Raw genomic sequence first — 22,712 nt, forward strand, 5'->3', positions numbered from 1 at the left:
GGTTTGCAAATGATGATGAAAGGGTAAGGCCATATGGGTATGTAAGCTTAGTGAAACAAAGGCCTCAATCACATAAGTGCATGCATACATCAAACATTGAAAATATAGAATCAAGCAAGACAAAGATCACAATTTTAGAGAGAACAACACACACCAAAACAAAATATATTGGTTGATAAGATACAACCAATCAATTAAGCTCAAAAATCTCACTAGGCTTGTGTGTTCAAGCTCTAAAACCATGTTCCAAATTAAATTTCTTCAAGCAAGTTCAACAAAAATTTTAATTCAAATTAGTGAAATGCCCTAAAATAGTTTCTTGAAAAAGAAATTATTACTTCAACCAAGTAGTACTTAAATGCAAGCAACTGACTACACATGCAATCTATCATGCCATGCAACAACTAACTAACAAAGAAGATTAAGAATTGGTGTTGGAAAAGGAAGTAGTTACCCAAGGAAGTCGGTCTCGACTTCCCCACACTTAAAGATTGCACCGTCTTCGGTGCATGCAAAGATGAGCAAGGTGGATTAGGGTTGCTACAACTGATGAGCTCCTACAAAGGATTGTGCAGAAGAACTTGTTTGTTGCCCCATTTAGAAGTTTTCCTTTCCCTTCTTGGTGGCCAGCCTGAAAAGGGAGAAAAGACGGAAGATTAAGCCCAAAAATAAATCAAATAGAATATAGGTGGAGGCTAATGCCAAATAAGAATGGGGTTCTCAACTACATGGTAGCTACAACATGTAAGTGAGAAAACAATATAAGCAAAGGGCATGTCGTTTGAACTCTGCACTGGCCACGCGTACGCTTCAGCCATGCGTTCGAGTCATTTGGACTATGGCTTGGTCACGCGTACGCGTCATCCATGTGTACGAATCGAGACCAGCTTCTCAAATCTCCAAATTCTTGTGTTACTTTCACTTTTGCATGCTTCCTTTCCATCCTCTAAGCCATTCCTGCCCTATAAACCTGAGATCACTTAACGCACATATCACGGCATCAAATGGTAATAAAAGAGGATTAAAAATTAACGATTTTAAGGCCTAGGAAGCATGTTTTCAATCATAGCACAAAATTAGAAAGGAAACTTAAAAACATGTAATTTACATGAATAAGTGTGAGAATAGTTAACAAAATCCACTCGATTCGATACAAATTAAGTCATAAAATAGTGGTTCATCAATGGTTGGAAAACTGGTGAAGGTAATCACACAAACTGACTTGGTTAAATATATGTTAACTTCTCCTATGCTAAGAGGTCGATTAGGGAAATGGATGTTAGCTTTAACAGAGTTTGATTTACAATATGTTCCAGCAAAGGCTGTGAAAGGTCAGGTTATTGCAGATTTTCTAGTAGACCATTCGAATAATCTGAATGACCAGGGGCAAACATAATTGATGTACATGTCGATTATTGGAAATTATATTTCGATGGTTCGAAAAATAAAGATGGTGCTGGAGTTGGGATTTTAATTATTTCACCAAAATGGGTTCTATCAGAATTTTTGTTTGAGTTAAAATACCCTTGTTTGAATAATGTGGCAGAATATAAGGCTTTAATATTAGGCCTCGAAATTTTGATTGGAAAAAGGGCTTTAGAGATTTAAATCCTTGGGGATTCTTAGTTAGTTTTGAAACAATTATCAAAAGAGTTCAATGTAATAATGAGAAGTTGTAGAAGTATTTAGCAATGGCACAGGAACTGTTAACATCTTTTCAAAAAGTTTCATTAGTTCATATTCCAAGGATTCAAAATGAAATTGCTAACGAGTTGGCCCAAATTGCATCAAGCTACAAAGTGTTTCTGGAAACATTGGGAAAATTGGCAAGGGTTTGTCAAATTTTAGTACCAGTTGATGAGAGAGAAGCGTTGACTTTAGATGAATGGGAGGATGATGATTGGAGAAAACCAATTGCTGAATATTTATAAGATCCTAATGTTCGAGTCGACAATAAAATAAAGTTAAAAGCAATGAACTTCGTGTTATTGGCTGATGAATTATATAAGAAAGGTCTCGATGGAAGTCTTTCTAGGTGTTTAAGTCATTCAGACAAAAATATTGCTTTGGGGAAGTTCATTGAGGTATATGTGGTGCTCATCAGGCTGGAATGAAAATGACATAGATACTACGTCGAAATCAGGTCTATTGGCCTTCTATGATTAAAGATTGCATTGATTATGCAAAAGCATATCAAGAATGTCAACGCCATGGAGTGGTATAACAGATCCCAGAATTTGAATTATATTCAATTATTAAACCTTGGCCTTTTCGAGGATGGGCTCTGAATTTGATTGGGGTGACATAACCTCCTTCGTTGAAAAATCACAAGTTCATTCTGGTGGTGATTGATTATTTCACGAAGTTGGTTGAAGCTGTTCCTTTAATAAAAGCTGGATAAAATGAAGTGATAGACTTTATCGAAGAACATATAATCCATCGATTCAGAATTCCTCAAACTTTGAGTAATAATCAAGGAACTATGTTTACTGGTCAGCAGATTAAGAATTTTACAGCTTCAAGAAACATTAATATGGTTACTTCAACTCCATATTATGCACAAGCTAATGGGCAAGTTGAGGCAGCAAATAAAATATTGATCAATTTGATTAAAAAACAAATTGGTAGTAAACCTCGAATTTGGCATGAAACTTTGAGTCAAGTATTATAAGCTTATCGAAATTCACCAAGAGGATCAACAGGTACTTCCCCTTATAAATTAGTATATGGTCATGATGCAGTTTTGCCACTAGAGATTAATCTCAATACATTAAGAATATTGAAACAAGATAAGTTGTCAGTCGATGACTATTGGAATGCAATATATGATGAATTGAATGATTTGGATTCAGAACATTTGTTGGCACTTGAAAATATGATTCAGCAAAAAGAAAGTGTTGCTCGAAATTATAATCGTCGAATAAAAGAGAAGTGTTTCAATATGGGTGAATTGGTTTTAAAAGTTGTATTGCCAATGAAAAAGAAGTCAACATTTCTTGGCAAATGATCTCATACTTGGGAAGGACCTTTCCAAGTGATGGATTTGTATTCTGGAAATGCATATCCAATTAAAGATATCAATTCTGAAAATGTGGTTAAATAGATAAATGGGAAATACTTGAAACAATATCGATGTATGCAGGATCAAGATTAGGAATATAAACAAATATATGAGAGCACAAGAAAAGTCATTATACATGGAGAATGTTCTAAGTAGGTGGAATAAGGGGTGCCAGAAGGTCAGCTAATTCGGAATAAAGTTGAACCCTCTCACTGTCCAAAACGGAAAGCGCTTCGATTTGCTCATATTCTTCCGTTTGAGCCTTGTCAAGTTGCTTGTTTAATTCTTTCTGTTTGCCTTCTGTAATGCAAAGTTCTGTGAAGATTGCTTGTTGTTTATGTTGAACTGTGGCCAAGGGGATAGCTAAGTCAGCTTTTTTTTTCAAATTTTAGCCAGTTTTTGTTCAATTTGGGCCAGTTTTGCTTCAAGCTCTTCTTCTTGTTTGTCATAGTAGGTTTGAGCATTGAAGGCTTGATTAATCCTCAAATCATACTCTTTGCATAATGTTTTCATTGGTTGAAGAACCTTATTAATTTCTTCTGATCCGATCTTTGATTTTGGCCACTTTCTCCTTGGCCTCTTGCAACTTGTCCTGGACAGTGATATAGTAATTTGAAACTTTTATAAACTTCTTGACTACAGCAGAATATTGGAGAGGAACCTGAAATTTGAGAGAAGAGCTCAGAATGTCATAAAGGAAAGCATTTAGGTTTGATTGATTGGTCCATTCTAAGGGAGCATGTGTTAAAAGTCTCAAAAGAGTGGTTAGTTGTTAGAGAGTGTGTCGGTTGAGCTCAGAAGGAAGGCTTGATGTTGAAGGGTCCTCAGGAGTTGGATTTGAAAGAGGCACTTCATCTTCCTGAATTATTAGTGTTAGAAAGGCAGCAAGTTCAGCCATATTAGCATCAGAAGAGATAGAGGTGATATCAGGAATCTCAGGTGATGGTTGAGGATCATATGAAGAAGAAAGCTCAATGGTTCTTTCTGGGCTTAAAATTCTTCGAGGAGAGGGGACATTCCCTGTATCCTGAGTAGGTAATTCAGGGCTTTGTGCAACAGGAGATTTGTGAAGTGCATCAGTTTGAATTGGAGAACGAAGATCTTCAACGGGTTGATTTTCTAGTGGTAAGGATTGCCCTTGGGTTAAATCGACCAAAACTTGTGTTTCAGGCAAGATGACTTGAATGGGCTCAGCAGAGATCACGGTTTGTTCAGAGGAGTGAAATTCTTGTTGGGTTTGTCTTGCTTGATCCCCTTGTGTTTTCGATTCAGGGTTAGATGAAGGAGCAGAAATAGATTGAGCAATTTTTTCGGTCTGAAATAAGAAAGAAGTGTTTTATATGTTATGTTTTTTTCGATTTGTGTGGGAAATTCGAAATTAACATAAAATTTTCGGGATGGATTTTCTTTGAATGAGATAAGGGAATATAGCTTCTGAATCATTTTCCGAATCGGACTCTTGGGAAGGTGATACGTGTTCAGGAGGGCATTTTTGTCATTTTATAGCTAAGGGACAGAATTGTAATCTCGTCATGTTCAAAGATTGGAATACTAGAAGAATCATACCATGCCAGTCTTGGACATCAAGGAGACCCCAAGAGTTTGTCTCAAAAACAGTGGTGCTAAAATGATGACAACTCATAAGGCCTATTGGGCTAAGTCAGGACAACAAGAAATCCAATAATGCTTTTCAAATTCAGTGGGAGGCATAATCTATTCTATTATATAAAAATCGAATTTCTGCACTTAATGATGGAGCTGACGTGGCATGCTCCAGAGAGTGTTTTCCGATTTAATTATTTTAACTCATTCAATACAATTTATTGCAATAACTTAATTATTTCAACTAATTTATTTGATTAAATATTTAAATATCAATATAATTTATTGTAATTTATATTACTTAATTAATTATACTACATCAACTGTAATGTGTTATTAGTGAATTGGTTTTTTTCTTTATGAAGTCTAAAATAAAATAAATAATTTATTATTTATTCTAATTAAATTCATTAAATTTAATTATATATTATATATGAATTAATGTTAATTTATAAATTATTTTATATTATAATATTCAATCAAATAAATTATAAATTACTTTAAATTATATACGCACGGAAAAATAGATTTAAATGTGGTTTATATAATATAGATAGTATTTAACTAAGAACGGTGTATTTTTAAGTGTTTTGATATAACTTAATTATATCAGCTAATTGATTTGATTAGATATTTAAATATCAATGTAATTTATTATGGTATATAATACTTGATTAATTTTACTACATTAATTGTAACTTATATTAGTTAATTAGTTTATTCATTTATAAAGTCTGAAATAAAATAAATAATTTATTATTTATTCTAATTGAATTTATTAAATTTAATTATATTATATATAAATTATAGATAATTTATAAATTACCTTATTTTCTTAACCTTTTATATTCTATGTTGTTAAGTTTTAAGTTTTATATTTCCGTAAGCAAAAGTAATATAAGGCAAAACTTTTTTCATTTTAAACGAAATTATTCTATGTATTATTAACTAATATTATTATATTTGATTTATTAAGAATATAAAATAATTTTATATAACAAATTATTAATTAAACTCATTCTAAAACGTAAGCAAAATAAATTAATTTCCTAGGCAGCCCAATATAGATCCATGATTTATACAACAATCAGACAAAGCATAGAACTTGTGAATTGTGATAAAAAGGGAACAAAAAAGTAGTGTCCACATCATGTTGGCTTGCTTGCCTCCATTGCATCTTAACAAAACATGGGCCTACGGAGACTAATCCCGATTCCAAGCTAGGCAGATAGAAAACCTATCTGAATCTTATACAATTAATTTCAACCCACACCTAAAGTCCTCTTTTAGTCTTTTTGGGTCTTCTCTCTCCCAGCAAGCAAGCATATACGCCAGCAATGGAGAACGGCGTATATGCTTTTAAATTTTTGTTTTTAAATTTTAGAGTGTGATACTACATGTCGTGGAAGCAAAATTATAAGTACTGTGTTTTGTGTTTTAATACTTTTGATCATGTGGAATTACAAGTGAAATTATAGAAAACAGTAATAACAATTCTGACAAATGGCTGGCGTTCTAAAATTAAAATTTGAAGTGATAAAAAATATTATTATATACACGTGGATAAATTGTATCACCTGTTTTTTATTTTTTTTATTGTAAATTCTATGTTAAATTACTCAATAATTAATTAATTAATATATAATTTCAAGCTATATTTTTGTTATTATATAATACTTTTTATTATTTTATATTTGCAATAAATATTTTTTGTATAGCTCATTGCTAAAATAAAAAATTTTACTAATTAATTAGGTTCACAGTAGATTATAGTTGTTTTTTTTAAATCTAAGAACACTTTTGGTTACTTTCTATTCGATAATTTTTCTGTCATGTATAATTATACAACTCATTTAAGCAATGATTATTGTACATAGGTACCAATATTTTACAGAACATTATGTATGGTACTAGGCTCTTGATAAATCCAGATGTTCCTGAGGTTGTGATGGTTCGAAAAAGGTATTGTACCAATATTGTGAATTATTTATGGTTGTGCATATTGACTATATTTTTATGGCGTTATAATTGATAAGTAGCGTGTACTATAGAGAGATCTCGCAGTACCTGTCTGTGCTTTCTGGCAAATCGGCGTATGTTAATGAAGATGAAGTTTTATATTCTACTGAGAGGAAGATAATAAAGGAGTTACGTGCAACTGCAGATGTAAGTGCCTTATAGAAAACTACTTTTTTATGTTTGGTTCTGATGAGCGGATATTTTATACGCTTTTTGGGGTTAATTTCATATAGTTTTTAGTGTGTTTTAGTTAGTTTTTAGTTTATTTTTAGTAGTTTCTAGGCAAAATTTATATTTCTGGACTTTACTATGAGTTTGTGTGTTTTTCTGTGATTTCAGGTATTTTCTGGCTAAAATTGAGGGAGCTGAGCAAAAATCTGATTCAGGCTGAAAAAGGACTGCTGATGCTGTTGGATTCTGACCTCCCTGCACTCAAAGTGGATTTTCTGGAGCTACAGAACTCCAAATGGCGAGTTTCCAATTGCGTTGAAAGGTAGACATCCAGGGCTTTCCAGCAATATCTAATAGTCCATACTTTGCTCAAGGATAGATAACGTAAACTGGCGTTCAACGCCAGTTCCAGGCTGCTGTCTGGCGTCCAGCGCCAGAAACAAGTTACAAAGTGGAGTTCAACGCCAGAAAAGGATCCAAAGCTGGCGTTGAACGCCCAAAAACAGCCCTATGCACGTGATTAGCTTAAGTCTCAGCCCCAGCACACACCAAGTAGGCCCCAGAAGTGGATTTCTGCACCATCTATCATAGTTTACTCATTTTCTGTAAACCTAGGTTACTAGTTTAGTATTTAAACAACTTTTAGAGATTTATTTTGTATCTCATGATATTTTAGATCTGAACTTTGTACCTTTTGACGGCATGAGTCTCTAAACTCCATTGTTGGGGGTGAGGAGCTCTGCTGTACCTCGATGAATTAATGCCAGTATTTCTGTTTTCTATTCAATCACGCTTGTTCCTATCTAAGATGTTCATTTGCGCCTTATTATGATGAATGTGATGATCCGTGACACTCATCACCATTCTCAACCTATGAACGTGTGCCTGACAACCACCTCCGTTCTACATTAGATCGAATGAGTATCTCTTAGATTCCTTAATCGGAATCTCCGTGGTATAAGCTAGAATCCATTGGCAGCATCCTTGAGAATCCGGAAAGTCTAAACCTTGTCTGTGGTATTTCTAGTAGGATTCTGGGATTGGATGACTGTGACGAGCTTCAAACTCGCGAGTGCTGGCGTAGTGACAGACGCAAAAGGATAGTGAATCCTATTCCGGTATGATCGAGAACCTACAGATGATTAGCCGTGCGGTGACAGCGCACCTGGACCATTTTCACTGAAAGGAAGGATGGTAGCCATTGACAACGGTGATCCTCCAACACACAGCTTGCCATAGAAGGGACGTGCGTGCGTGAAGAAGAAGATAGGGAGAAAGCAGAGATTCAAAAGGCAAAGCATCTCCAAAACTCCAACATATTCTCATTTATTGCATAACAAGTAACCTTTAATTCATGCTCTCTTATTTATTTGCAAGTCAATTGATAACCACTAATTAATATCCTGACTAAGAGTTGCAAGATAACCATAGCTTGCTTCAAGCCAACAATCTCTATGGGATCGACCCTTACTCACGTAAGGTATTACTTGGACGACCCAGTGCACTTGCTGGTTAGTAGTACGAGTTGTAAAAGTGTGATTTACAATTCGTGCACCAAGTTTTTGGCGCCGTTGTCGGGGATTGTTTGAGTTTGGACAACTGACGGTTTATTTTGTTGCTTAGATTAGGAAAACAATTTTCTTTTTGGGTTAGAGTCTTTTGTTATTTATACATTGTTAAAACACTTTAAATTTATAGCTCAATTAGTTAGAGCGTGGTGCTTATGTTCTTGGTAATTGGCTAGCCTATTTTTAAAATCTTTTTCAAAAATAATTTTTCTTTGAATAAATCTTGTGCCAAACTTTAAGTTTGGTGTTTTCTTGTTGATTTTCCTTTGTTTTTCGAAAATTTTATTTTGATTTTCTAAAAATTTTAAGTTTGGTGTTCTTCCTTCATGTTCTTGTGTTCTTGTGAATCTTCAAAGTGTTCTTGAGTTTTCCTTGCATCTTGATCTTAAAATTTTTAAGTTTGGTGTTCCTTGGTGTTTTCCCTCCAAAATTTTCGAAAACAAGGAACATTAAATCTAAAAATTTTAAATCTTGGGCTATCTTATTATTTCTCTCTTTCCTCTTTAAATTCAAAAAAAAACCTTTTCTCTCTATTTTTAAAACAAATTTTCGAAATTTATTTTTAAAAATTCAGATTTTTTTTTAAAAATTTAAGATCTTTTTCAAATCATATCTTTTTCAAAACTTCCTGACCACTTTCTCTCTCCTCATTTTTTTTCAAAAATCTTCACTTATTTTTATTTATTTTATTTTAATTTATTTTATTTTCGAAATAATTAAACAAATAAATAAATAAATAAAAATAAATTTTTATTTTACATCATCTCCCTTTCTCCATCATGGATCTAAGTGGAAATGAACAGTCCAGGAGGACTCTGGGGTCATATGCTAACCCCTCTACTGCTTCATATGGGAGTAGTATCTGCATACCCTCCATTGGAGTCAGTAGCTTTGAGTTGAATCCTCAGCTCATTATCATGGTGCAGCAAAGCTGCCAGTATTCCGGTCTTTCACAGGAAGAACCTACAGAGTTTCTGGCACAGTTTTTACAAATTGCTGACACAGTACATGATAAGAAAGTAGATCAGGATGTCTACAGATTATTACTGTTTCCATTTGCTATAAAAGACCAAGCCAAGAGGTGGTTAAATAACCAACCTAAGGCTAGCATAAGGACATGGAAACAGCTGACAGAAAAATTCCTGAATCAATACTTTCCTCCAAAACGGATGACACAGCTAAGGCTGGACATCCAAGGCTTTAAACAAAGAGATAATGAATCTCTTTATGATGCCTAGGAGAGATACAGAGAGATGCTGCAAAAATGCCCCTCTGAAATGTTTTCAGAGTGGGTTCAGTTAGACATCTTCTATTATGGGCTTACAGAAAGAGCTCAGATCTCTCTAGATTACTCAGCTGGTAGATCTATCCACATGAGAAAGACAATTGAAGAAGCTCAAGAGCTCATTGATACAGTTGCTAGAAATCAGCATCTGTACCTAAGCAGTGACCCTTCCATGAAAGAAGAGGCTAAAACAGTAACTGCTGAACTCAGTCCTGCAGAGCAAGCTGCTGAATTCAATCAGCAATTGGATTTTCTAACAAAGCAGTTAGCTGAATTCAAGGATAAACTACAAGAGACAAGGATGGCTAATATAAACATGGAAGTACAATTAAAGCAAACAAAGCAGCAGCTGTCAAAACAAATAACAGAAGAATGCCAAGTAGTTCAATTAAGAAGTGGGAAAGCACTAAATACCCCACTTCAAGGCAGCAGGAAACCAAGAAATGAGCAAACCACCCAAAATCCATCTGAGGACAGTAAGAGCCCAGGGAAAAATAATTCTGGCGCTAAAACGCTAGAAATTGGGTGGAAGGCTAGCGCTGAACACCCAGACCATGCTCAGAACTGGCGTTCAATGCCAGAAACAAGCAAGGATCTGGCGTTGAATGCCCAAAAGAAGCACAGTTCTGGCGTTCAAACGCCAGGAATAGATGAGGAGCTGGCGTTTAACGTCACTCTAGCTTCTAACTCTGGCACTCAATTGCCAGTAAGGGATCAGACACACACAAGTGCTGATAACAACCCATCTAAAAAGGCTTCTTCAACCACTTCTGTAGGAAATAAACTTACAGCAACTAAGGTTGAGGAATATAAAGCCAAGATACCTTATCCTCAAAAACTCCGCCAAGAGGAGCAGGATAAGCAATTTGCTCGCTTTGTAGATTATCTCAGGACTCTTGAAATAAAGATTCCATTTGCAGAGGCACTTGAGCAAATACCTTCTTATGCCAAGTTCATGAAAGAGATCTTAAGTCATAAGAAGGATTGGAGAGAAACTGAAAGAGTTCTTCTCACTGAAGAATGCAGTGCAGTCATTCTGAAAAGCTTTCCTGAAAAGCTTAAAGACCCTGGGAGTTTTTTGATACCATGCACATTAGAAGGTAATTGCACTAAGACAGCTTTATGTGATCTTGGGGCAAGCATCAACCTAATACCTGCATCCACTATCAGAAAGCTTGGTTTAACTGAAGATGTTAAACCAACCCGGATATATCTCCAACTTGCTGATGGCTCCATTAAATACCCATCAGGCATGATTGAAGACATGATTGTCAGAGTTGGGCCATTCGCCTTTCCCACTGACTTTGTAGTGCTGGAAATGGAGGAGCACAAGAGTGCTACTCTCATTCTAGGAAGACCCTTCCTAGCAACTGGACGAACTCTCATTGATGTCCAACAGGGGGAAATAACCCTGAGAGTCAATGATGATGAGTTTAAGTTGAATGCTGTCAAAGCCATGCAGCATCCAGACACATCAAAAGACTGCATGAAAGTTGATCTTATTGACTCTTTGGTGGAAGAGATCAACATGGCTGTGAGTCTCGAATCAGAGTTGGAAGACATCTTTAAAGATGTTCAGCCTGATTTGGAGGATTCAGAGGAAATGAAAGAGCCTCTGAAATTTCCTCTGGAAGAGGAAAAACCCCCTAAACCCGAGCTCAAACCATTACCACCATCCCTGAAATATGCATTTCTGGGAGAAGGTGATACTTTTCCAGTGATCATAAGCTCTGCTTTGAATCCACAGGAAGAGGAAGCACTTATTCAAGTGCTAAGGACACACAAGACAGCTCTTGGGTGGTCCATAGGTGACCTTAAGGGCATAAGCCCAGCTAGATGCATGCACAAAATCTTATTGGAGGATAATGCTAAACCAGTGGTTCAACCACAGAGGCGGCTAAATCCAGCCATGAAGGAAGTGGTGTAGAAAGAGGTCACCAAATTACTAGAGGCTGGGATTATTTATCCTATTTCTGACAGCCCCTAGGTGAGCCTTGTCCAAGTTGTTCCCAAAAAGGGAGGCATGACAGTGGTTCATAATGAAAAGAATGAACTGGTTCCTACAAGAACAGTTACAGGGTGGCGCATGTGTATTGACTACAGAAGGCTCAATACAGCCACCAGAAAGGATCATTTTCCTTTACCATTCATAGACCAGATGCTAGAAAGACTGGCAGGTCATGATTATTACTGCTTTTTGGATGGCTACTCAGGCTATAACCAGATTGCAGTAGATCCCCAGGATCAAGAGAAAACAGCATTCACATGTCCATCGGGAGTGTTTGCTTATAGAAGGATGCCATTTGGGCTGTGTAATGCGCCTGCAACCTTCCAGAGATGCATGCTCTCTATTTTCTCTGATATGGTGGAAAAATTTCTGGAAGTCTTCATGGATGACTTCTCAGTATATGGAGACTCATTCAGCTCCTGTCTTGATCACCTGAAACTAGTTCTGAAAAGATGCCAAGAGACTAACCTGGTTTTAAACTGGGAAAAATGTCACTTTATGGTGACTGAAGGGATTGTCCTTGGGCATAAAATTTCAAACAAGGGAATAGAGGTGGATCAAGCAAAAATAGAGGTAATTGAAAAATTACCACCACCTGCCAATGTTAAGGCAATTAGAAGCTTTCTGGGGCATGCAGGATTCTATAGGAGGTTTATAAAGGATTTTTCAAAAATCGCAAAACCTCTGAGCAATCTGCTAGCTGCTGACACGCCGTTTGTGTTTGACACAGAGTGTCTACAGGCGTTTAAAACGCTGAAAGCCAAGCTGGTCACAGCACCAGTTATTTCTGCACCAGATTGGACATTACCATTTGAGCTAATGTGTGATGCCAGTGATCACGCCATTGGTGCAGTATTGGGACAGAGGCATGACAAGCTTCTGCATATCATTTATTATGTTAGCCGCATTTTAAATGATACCCAGAAAAAGTACACAACCACAGAAAAAGAATTGCTTGTAGTGGTTTATGCCATTGACAAGTTTAGATCATACTTAGTAGGATCAAAGGTGATTGTGTATACTGACCATGCTGCTCTTAAATATCTACTCACAAAGCAGGATTCAAAACCCAGGCTTATAAGATGGGTGTTGCTTCTGCAAGAGTTTGATATAGAAATAAGAGACAGAAAAGGGACAGAGAACCAAGTGGCTGATCATCTGTCCCGGATAGAGCCAGTAAAAGGGACATCCCTCCCCTCTCTTGAGATCTCTGAGACTTTCCCGGATGAGCATTTGTTTGCCATTCAGGAAATACCATGGTTTGCAGACATTGCAAACTATAAGGCTGCAAGGTTCATACCTAAAGAGTACAACAGGCAACAGAAGAAAAAATTAATCACTGATGCAAAGTACTACTTGTGGGATGAACCTTATCTCTTCAAGAGATGTGCAGACGGAATAATCCGTAGGTGTGTGCCTAGAAAAGAAGCACAGAGGATCCTATGGCATTGCCATGGATCACAATATGGAGGCCATTTCGGAGGTGAGCGAACAGCCACCAAGGTCCTCCAATGTGGCTTTTATTGGCCCACACTCTATAGAGATTCCCGAGAGTTTGTACGAAACTGTGACAGTTGCCAAAGAGCTGGTAATCTGCCTCATGGTTACGCCATGCCTCAATAAGGAATCTTGGAGATTGAGTTGTTTGACGTATGGGGAATTGACTTCATGGGACCTTTCCCACGATCATACTCAAACACTTATATTCTGGTGGCAGTTGACTACGTATTAAAATGGGTAGAGGCCATTGCCACACCCACCAATGATACTAAAACAGTGCTGAAGTTCCTCCAGAAATATATCTTCAGCAGGTTTGGGGTCCCTAGAGTACTAATCGGTGATGGGGGCACTCACTTCTGCAACAAACAGCTTTACTCTGCCATGGTCCGGTATGGGATTCGCCACAAGGTGGCAACTCCATATCATCCACAAACTAATGGGCAAGCTGAAGTCTCTAACATAGAGCTAAAAAGAATCCTAGAACGGACTGTAAATACCCGTAGAAAAGATTGGGCAAGAAGCTTGGATGATGCTCTGTGGGCTTACAGAACAGCATTCAAGACTCCTATAGGGACCTCTCCATACCAACTTGTGTATGGTAAGGCATGCCACCTGCCCGTGGAACTGGAACATAAAGCCTACTGAGCAACCAGATTCCTAAACTTTGATGCCAAATTAGATGGAGAAAAAAGATTGCTCCAACTAAATGAGCTAGAGGAATTCAGATTCACTGCTTTCGAAAATGCCAAGCTTTATAAAGAAAAATAAAAAAAGTGGCATGACAGAAAGCTGTCATCTAGAATCTTTGAACCAGGACAAAATGTTCTGTTATTTAACTCTAGGCTCAGGCTATTTCCTGGGAAACTGAAGTCCCGGTGGAGGGGACCATATGTGATTACAAGTGTATCACCATATGGTTATGTGGAGCTTCAAGATATTGATTCTGACAAGAAGTTCATTGTTAATGGACAGAGAATCAAGCACTATCTTGAAGGCAATGTTGAGCAAGAGTGCTCAAGGCTGAAGCTAGATTAAAAGCTCAGCAAGGTCCAGCTAAAAACAATAAAGAAGCGCTTGTTGGGAGGCAACCCAACCATGGGGCATCACTTACTCTAAGCATTTTGCCCTATTCTTGATTTTATTTGTTTATATAAAGTTCACTGATACTAAGGTAAAGAGTCAATTGTATAAGTTCACAGGGTTACAGAAGGATTCTGCACACAAAACAGAGAAAAAGAGCTCACTGGCAAGAAAACGCCAATAAAAGTCTGTTTTGGGAAGAAGCATCCACTGGGCGTTGAACGCCAGTAAGGATAGCCATCTGGGCGTTAAACGCCAGAAAGAAGCTCCTTCTGGGCATTTAACGCCAGATTTACAGCGTCCTGGGCGTTCAGAAAAACGCCCAGTGACAAAGGAGTTCCTGGCGTTCAACGCCAGAAAGAAGCAACAGCTGGGCGTTGAACGCCCAGGAGAAGCAGCAGTTGGGCGTTGAACGCCCAAAACATGCAGCGTTTGGGCATTCAAACGCCAGGATGGTGGGAAGGAGGTAAATTCATTTTTTCTTCATATTTTTCATTTTAATCTTAATTTTCATGTTTCAATTCATGATTTCTTGCATAAACATGTTACAAACCCTGATTTCTAAAATCCCTAATTTCTAAAAACCCTTCTTTAAAAATATTAAATGTATCTTAATCCATAAGCACAAATCCTTTTTTTTTTCAATCCAATTCAACTCTTTTTCAAAATTTTCAAAACAAATCTATCTCTTTTCATTCAAAAATCTTTTCAACTAATCAATATCTTTTTCAAATCTCCATATTATCTTTTTCAAAAACCCAATTTTATCTTTTTCAAATATCTTTCATATCTTTTCAATTTTAAATTATATCCTTTCTTATCATACTTATTTTTTTAAAAATCATATCTTCTATCTTATCTTTCCCCCTATTTTCGAAAACCCCCCCTCCCTTTTAAAAACCCATTCGGCCTCCCTCCTCTCATCTACCATCCTACACTAGCTCTCCTTCTATCCCTCTCCTTTCTTTTCTTTTGCTTGAGGACAAGCAAACCTCTAAGTTTGGTGTGTTTATCCGTGATCACTAAACCATACCCACTAAGATCATGGCGCCTAAAGGAAAACAACCCACTCCAAGAGGCAAGAAAGAGAGTGTTCCAAAACCACTTTGGAATCAAGGGAAGTTCTTAACTAAAGAACATTCAGACTATTATTACAAAATAATGGGTCTAAGATCAGTGATCCCGGAAGTTAGATTCGATCTGAAAGAAGACGAATATCCGGAGATCCAGGAGCAAATCCGAATCAGGAACTGGGAGATCCTAGCCAATCCTGAAATGAAAGTGGGAAGGAATATGGTCCAGGAGTTCTATGCTAATATGTGGCATACAGATAGGCAAAGACTATCTGGATCTGCTATCTATGACTATCGGACCTTGGTCAGAGGAAAGATTGTTCATACCCACCCTGACAAGATCAGGGAGATCTTAAAGCTACCTCAGCTGAAAGATGATCCAGACTCCTTCAATAGGAGAATGATGAGAACAGACAAGGGCCTGGATAAGATTCTAGAGGATATATGTATCTCTGGAGCCAGGTGGACCACCAGCACGAAGGGTGTCCCAAATCAACTCAAAAGAGAAGATCTCAAACCAGTCGCCAGAGGATGGCTGGACTTCATTGGGCATTCTCTGCTGCCCACTAGCAACCGTTCTGAAGTCACTATTAGAAGAGCAGTGATGATCCATTGCATCATGATGGGAAAAGAAGTGAAAGTTCATCAACTGATTTCAACTGAATTCTACAAAATTGCAAACAAAAATTCCAAAGATGCCAGGTTGGCTTATCCAAGCTTGATTTCTATGCTCTGCAAGGACGCTGGAGTAAGGATGGGAATAACTGAGTATATCTCAGTTGAGCGGCCAATCACCAAAGCATCAATGGAAAAACAACAATCACAGGATGACCCCATCAAGAAGAGAACACAGGAAATTCTCCCAGAAATCCCTCAATCTGAATACTGGGAGTATCTTGAAACATCTATTACCAAGATGCAAGAAGCTATGGAACAAATATAGAAAGAACAGAAGGAATAAAGTAGCATTCTTTGCTATTTGCTTAAAGAACAGGAGGAGCAAGGGCGTGATTTAAGGGAATTGAAGCGCCAGAAATTATCTCTTGAAGGAACAGGCACCCCGCAGATTAGAAGAACATCCACTTCCCAGAACAAAGGTTGTTAAATTCCAATCTTAGCCTTAACTCTGTGATAACTGTTTTTATTTTAGTTTTACCTTAGGAGTCATATAGTAGTAATTAGTATCTATATTTTTTATTTTATCCCCAATTAAGCTATAATTTAATTTTATCATCATCATTGAACATGAATAAAATAGAAGAATCTCTTTAGAATAAGAGACAATATTTTTCGAGTTTTTAATAAGATAAATTCTAATTATTTACATGTGGTGGCAATACTTTCTGTCTTCTGAATGAATGCTTGAACAGTGCATATGTCTTTTGAATTTGATGTTTAAGACTGTTAAATATGTTGGCTCTTGAAAGAATGATGAACATGAGACATGTTATTGATAATCTGAAAAATCATAAAAATGATTCTTGAAGCAAGAAAAAGCAGTGAATACAAAAGCTTGCAGAAAAAAAATAGAGAAAGAAAAAGAAAAAGCAAGCAGAAAAAGCCAAAGCTCTTAAAACCAAAAGGCAAGAGCAAAAAGCCAATAGCCCTTAAAACCAAAAGGCAAGGGTAATAAAAAGGACCCCAAGGCTTTGAGCATCAGTGGATAGGAGGGCCTAAAGGAATAAAATCCTGGCCTAAGCGGCTAAACCAAGCTGTCCCTAACCATGTGCTTGTGGCATGAAGGTGTCAAGTGAAAACTTGAGACTGAGCGGTTAAAGTCAAGGTCCAAAGCAAAAATAAGAGTGTGCTTAAGAACCCTGGACACCTCTAATTGGGGACTTTAGCAAAGCTGAGTCACAATCTGAAAAGGTTCACCCAATTATGTGTCTGTGGCATTTATGTATCCGGTGGTAATACTGGAAAACAAAGTGCTTAGGGCCACGGCCAAGACTCATAAAGTAGCTGTGTTCAAGAATCAACATACTGAACTAGGAGAATCAATATCACTATCTGAATTCTGAGTTCCTATAGATGCCAATCACTCTGAGCTTCAATGGATAAAGTGAGATGCCAAAACTGTTCAGAAGCAAAAAGCTACTAGTCCCGCTCATCTAATTAGAATCTGAGCTTCACTCAAAAACTCTGAGATATTATTGCTTCTTAAATTATTTGTATTCTATTTTATTTATTTAGTTGCTTGAGGACAAGCAACAGTTTAAGTTTGGTGTTGTGATGAGCGGATATTTTATACGCTTTTTGGGGTTAATTTCATATAGTTTTTAGTGTGTTTTAGTTAGTTTTTAGTTTATTTTTAGTAGTTTCTAGGCAAAATTTATATTTCTGGACTTTACTATGAGTTTGTGTGTTTTTCTGTGATTTCAGGTATTTTCTGGCTGAAATTGAGGGAGCTGAGCAAAAATCTTATTCAGGCTGAAAAAGGACTGCTGATGCTGTTGGATTCTGACCTCCCTGCACTCAAAGTAGATTTTCTGGAGCTACAGAACTCCAAATGGCGCACTTCTAATTGCGTTGGAAAGTAGACATCCAGGGCTTTCCAGCAATATATAATAGTTCATAATTTTCTCAAGGATAGATGACGTAAACTGGCGTTCAACACCAGTTTCAGGCTGCTGTCTGGCGTCCAGCGCCAGAAACAAGTTACAAAGTGGAGTTCAACGCCAGAAAAGGATCCAAAGCTGGCGTTGAACACCCAAAAACAGCCCTATGCACGTGATTAGCTTAAGTCTCAGCCCCATCACACACCAAGTGGGCCCCAGAAGTGGATTTCTGCACCATCTATCATAGTTTACTCATTTTCTGTAAACCTAGGTTACTAGTTTAGTATTTAAACAACTTTTAGAGATTTATTTTGTATCTCATGACATTTTAGATCTGAACTTTGTACCTTTTGACGGCATGAGTCTCTAAACTCCATTGTTGGGGGTGAGGAGCTCTGCTGTGCCTCGATGAATTAATGCTAGTATTTCTGTTTTCTATTCAATCACGCTTGTTCCTATCTAAGATGTTCATTTGCGCCTTATTATGATGAATGTGATGATCCATGACACTCATCACCATTCTCAACCTATGAACGTGTGCCTGACAACCACCTCCATTCTACATTAGATCGAATGAGTATCTCTTAGATTCCTTAATCGGAATCTCCGTGGTATAAGCTAGAATCCATTGGCAGCATCCTTGAGAATCCAGAAAGTCTAAACCTTGTCTGTGGTATTTCTAGTAGGATTCTGGGATTGGATGACTGTGACGAGCTTCAAACTCGCGAGTGCTGGGCGTAGTGACAGATGCAAAAGGATAGCGAATCCTATTCCAGTATGATCGAGAACCTACAGATGATTAGTCGTGCGGTGACAGCGCACCTGGACCATTTTCACTGAAAGGAAGGATGGTAGCCATTGACAACGGTGATCCTCCAACACACAGCTTGCCATAGGAGGGACGTGCGTGCGTGAAGAAGAAGATAGGGAGAAAGCAGAGATTCAAAAGGCAAAGCATCTCCAAAACTCCAACATATTCTCATTTACTGCATAACAAGTAACCTTTAATTCATGCTCTCTTGTTTATTTGCAAGTCAATTGATAACCACTAATTAATATCCTGACTAAGAGTTGCAAGATAACCATAGCTTGCTTCAAGCCAACAATCTCCGTGGGATCGACCCTTACTCACGTAAGGTATTACTTGGACGACCCAGTGCACTTGCTGATTAGTGGTACGAGTTGTAAAAAGTGTGATTTACAATTCGTGCACCAGGTTCATTGTTTGTTTTTTTGACTTTCAAACTATTCCTATGTAGGTTGGATTCTATGTTGTTCTGGCCATTGTTCTTGATGTTGAACCTGTTCTAAGTTGGTGGTATAAATCTTGTGTTTGCAGCATGAAGGCAGAAGCTAATGCGGATACATACTTCTGCGATGGCTCCAATAAGGGCGTGAATAATGTGGTTAATAGGTACGACTCTAATTGGACTTATTTGTGCAATCTTTTCATAAAAAGTAATATAGTTATGTAATTGATTATGTCTCTTTTTAATTTATTTAGCACTATCTAGTTTCATGCCAACAATTAGTAGACAATCAGAGAACAATTTATTAAAAAAAACTACTTTGATTGATGGAAATATTGTCTATTCACAAAAAAAATGGCAAAATGAGATAGAGTGCATAGAAAAAATTCATATACCTACAACAATTTTATACCAAAGTCTCCTCTGCGATACTAAAATCTAGAAAACTAATAAGCCTAAAAAATTTGTGTTTGAGCATTTAAATTGTGTTTAATATAATTTTTATGATCTTATTGTAACCAAAGTTTTTATTATGTTGTATGGAAGGAAAGATCGAGCTTCCTCTATTTTCAGTGCCTCCTGATGACCTCATTCAGCTCATACTAGAGGAGATCAAAGAAGTATTCATTTCCTAAAAAATATAAGGGCATTTAATTCAATGTTTTGTTTTACATCAATGGCCGAAAAAATTGATCGTGGGGTAAACAATGGGACTGCTCCTCTAATTTTTAAGCCTAGGGTCAAAACTAGCATAGAATTGGTAGCTTACTTCCTCCGGATAGTCTCTGACCAACATTTGCCCAGCTATATATCTATGACATAGAAAATGAGATTGATACTCGGATAGACACACTTCGGTAATTTTCATGCAACCAGTCAAATATTTTAGTTATTTTTTATCTGGGAGAGAAAATAACATAAAATTTATTGTGTTTTTTTTTTGTGTAGTTCCAATGAAGCTATAAATGAGCGGGATAAGAAAATTGTGGCAATATTAAGAAACATGCTAGACAAATATAATAGTTTGGCAAAGAGTTTTCGCTATGCGAGAAATAGGTACCAACAGGAAAATTGCACAAACATAAAGTTTAAGTTGATTAGTAAAAGGACTACAGATAGTAGGACATACAACTTGCCATCTGCATCTGAAGTGGCTGCATTGATTATTGCCAATGTCGAACAACTAAGCAAAGATAGATATATTATTATAAAGAGTCAAACTAGAAAGCTCCAACAGATTGATGTTTTTCACCCATCTTATTTAGCCTTGCAATATCCATTGTTGTTTCTGTATGGGGATGATGGATTTCATTTGGGTATTACAACATCAGATTTTATCTCCACTAGGCCTACAAAGAAAAACAAAACAATCACTTTGTGATAATTCTTTGCTTTTCAACTACGTAGAGAAAAGGACGGGTGAATCTCCGTTAATTCTGAGATCAAAGAGATTATTCCAACAGTTTCTGGTAGATGCCTACAAAATAGTGAAATCAGAGAGGTTAAAATCCTTTAGGTGTAAACAACCACAGTTAAGGGTTGATAAATACAAATGTCTGTATGAAAGTCTTATAAACGGGGATGTAGATGTTGTAAGGCTTGGCAAAAGAATCATTCTTCCCAGTACTTTTACCGGTGGACCTAGGTACATGATGAATAATTGTAAAGATGCATTTGCAATTTGCAGATATACAGGATATCCTAGCTATTTTATCACTATGACCTGTAACCCTGAATGGGATGAGATAAAAAGAGAAGTGACTCCTATTAGATTAAAGGCAGAAGATCGCCCTAATATATTGTGTCAAGTTTTCAAGTTCAAACTTGATGGTTTGATTGATGACCTAAAAGAGGAAAAAATCTTTGGCAAAATTTTGGGATGTAAGTCTGTGTTTATGCAACACCTTATTAAAATCTTATATTGTAATATTTTGCTCATTTGTCTTTTTTAATTTTCAAATGTTTGCACTATAGAGTTTCAAAAGAGAGGGCTTCCGCATGCACATATCCTTTTATTCATGAGTAACGAGTTCAAGCCACAAACACCAGATGACATAGACAAACATATAACAACTGAGATTCCTGATGAAATCGAAAGGCCAAACCTACATGGAACTGTTCAAAATTACATGGTACATGATCTATGTGGCCCGTATAATAAGAATTCACCTTGCGTGAAGAATGGATGATGTTCAAAGTTTTATCCCAAAGATTTTTGACAGCGAACACTCATTGATGAAGCCGGATTTTCTAAATATGGGCATACTGATAACGGTCGAACAATGAAGAAAAGGGAATGTGTACTACACAATAAGTTCATTGTTCCTTATAATCCAGAATTGTTGCTCAAGTTCGGGTGCCACATAAATGTGGAATACACATGCCAAACAAGTTCTATTAAGTATTTGTTTAAGTATGTACACAAGGGCAATGACCGTGTAACAACTACCCTATACAACACTGGTGATCCGTCAGAAGCCACACAAGTTGTTGACGAAATTAGGAATTACTACGATTTTAGGTACATTTCGGCTTGTGAGGTAGTCTGGTTTATTTGGATATGAAATCCAAGAGAAAGAACCATTTGTGATTAGACTTCCATTCCATTTGGAGGATGAGCAACCTATGGTTTATAGTGAAACTTCTAATGTGAATGATATCGTCGAAAGAGCAATATCTCAAGTCCATGTTTTTGGGATGGATGGTGGCGAACATGTCATATCCCTATGCTCGAAGTCTGACTTATGCTGAGTTTCTAACCAAGTTTGTTTGGAAGGACGATGATTTAAAGTGATTTCCTTGAAAGCAAGGCTTCGCAATTGGAAGGTTGACTCATGTACCTGCAGGTAATGACGAGTTTATATTCAATTTTGATCTTATTTATTTGATGATTTAAATTTAAAATCTTAACAGCATGTACCCCATGTCTATTTTATTCAATTTATCTACACTAGAAAACAAATGTTTAAATAATTTTCAGCAGTTATAATCTGTAGATTATACAATTTTAGAATTGTTCTATATTTTTTAGAAAAATTAATCTTGTGCGGATGTGTAGCTACATAATAATTGAAATTGCATAGCCTAATCCATTTAGCAATTTAAAAGTGGGATTTTAACCAAGTTTTTTGCAGCAAATACCGAAGAATATTACCAACGACTTCTCTTGAATACTCAAAGAGGATGTATGAATTTTTGATATATAAGAATAGTAGGAGGAACAATTTATACTACGTATAGAGATGCATGCTTCGTCTTTGGACTCTTGCAAGATGACAGATAATTCATGGATGCAATTAAGGAAGCAAGCTCGTGGGCTTCAGGATCATATGTTAGAAGGTTATTTGTCATTCTATTAACATCCAACAATATCTCAAGACCAGAACATGTCTGGGATAGATGTTGGCATGAACTCTCAGATGATATTTTGTATCGATAGAGAACCATGATGAACATGAGGGGTAACTTTTTATAATTGCAATTATAAAAGTTCTTCATTATTGATCATTTTTATTTTGGTTGAATTTTTACAGTATC

The 22,712-nt window shown here is 36.7% G+C and overlaps 2 protein-coding genes across 2 annotated transcripts; both read left to right on the forward strand.

Annotated features, from left to right (window-relative positions):
* The first annotated feature begins 1,973 nt into the window (after positions 1-1,973).
* On the forward strand, positions 1,974-3,007 carry LOC107647065 (uncharacterized). The gene is made up of 3 exons (XM_016351190.1): positions 1,974-2,084; positions 2,501-2,624; positions 2,742-3,007. Exons 1-3 carry the CDS (start codon positions 1,974-1,976, stop codon positions 3,005-3,007), a joined length of 501 nt encoding a protein of 166 aa, XP_016206676.1.
* A 3,556-nt stretch (positions 3,008-6,563) lies between these two features.
* On the forward strand, positions 6,564-21,926 carry LOC148562206 (uncharacterized). Its single transcript, XM_088490831.1, has 9 exons — positions 6,564-6,625; positions 6,703-6,829; positions 19,185-19,339; positions 20,124-20,491; positions 20,583-20,820; positions 20,863-21,005; positions 21,150-21,307; positions 21,398-21,696; positions 21,812-21,926. Exons 1-9 carry the CDS (start codon positions 6,564-6,566, stop codon positions 21,924-21,926), a joined length of 1,665 nt encoding a protein of 554 aa, XP_088346957.1.
* Positions 21,927-22,712: the final 786 nt, after the last annotated feature.

The sequence above is a fragment of the Arachis ipaensis genome, chromosome B6 (genome assembly GCF_059453495.1).
Source record: "Arachis ipaensis isolate K30076 ecotype BB chromosome B6, ASM5945349v1, whole genome shotgun sequence".
Taxonomy (NCBI): Eukaryota; Viridiplantae; Streptophyta; class Magnoliopsida; order Fabales; family Fabaceae; genus Arachis; species Arachis ipaensis.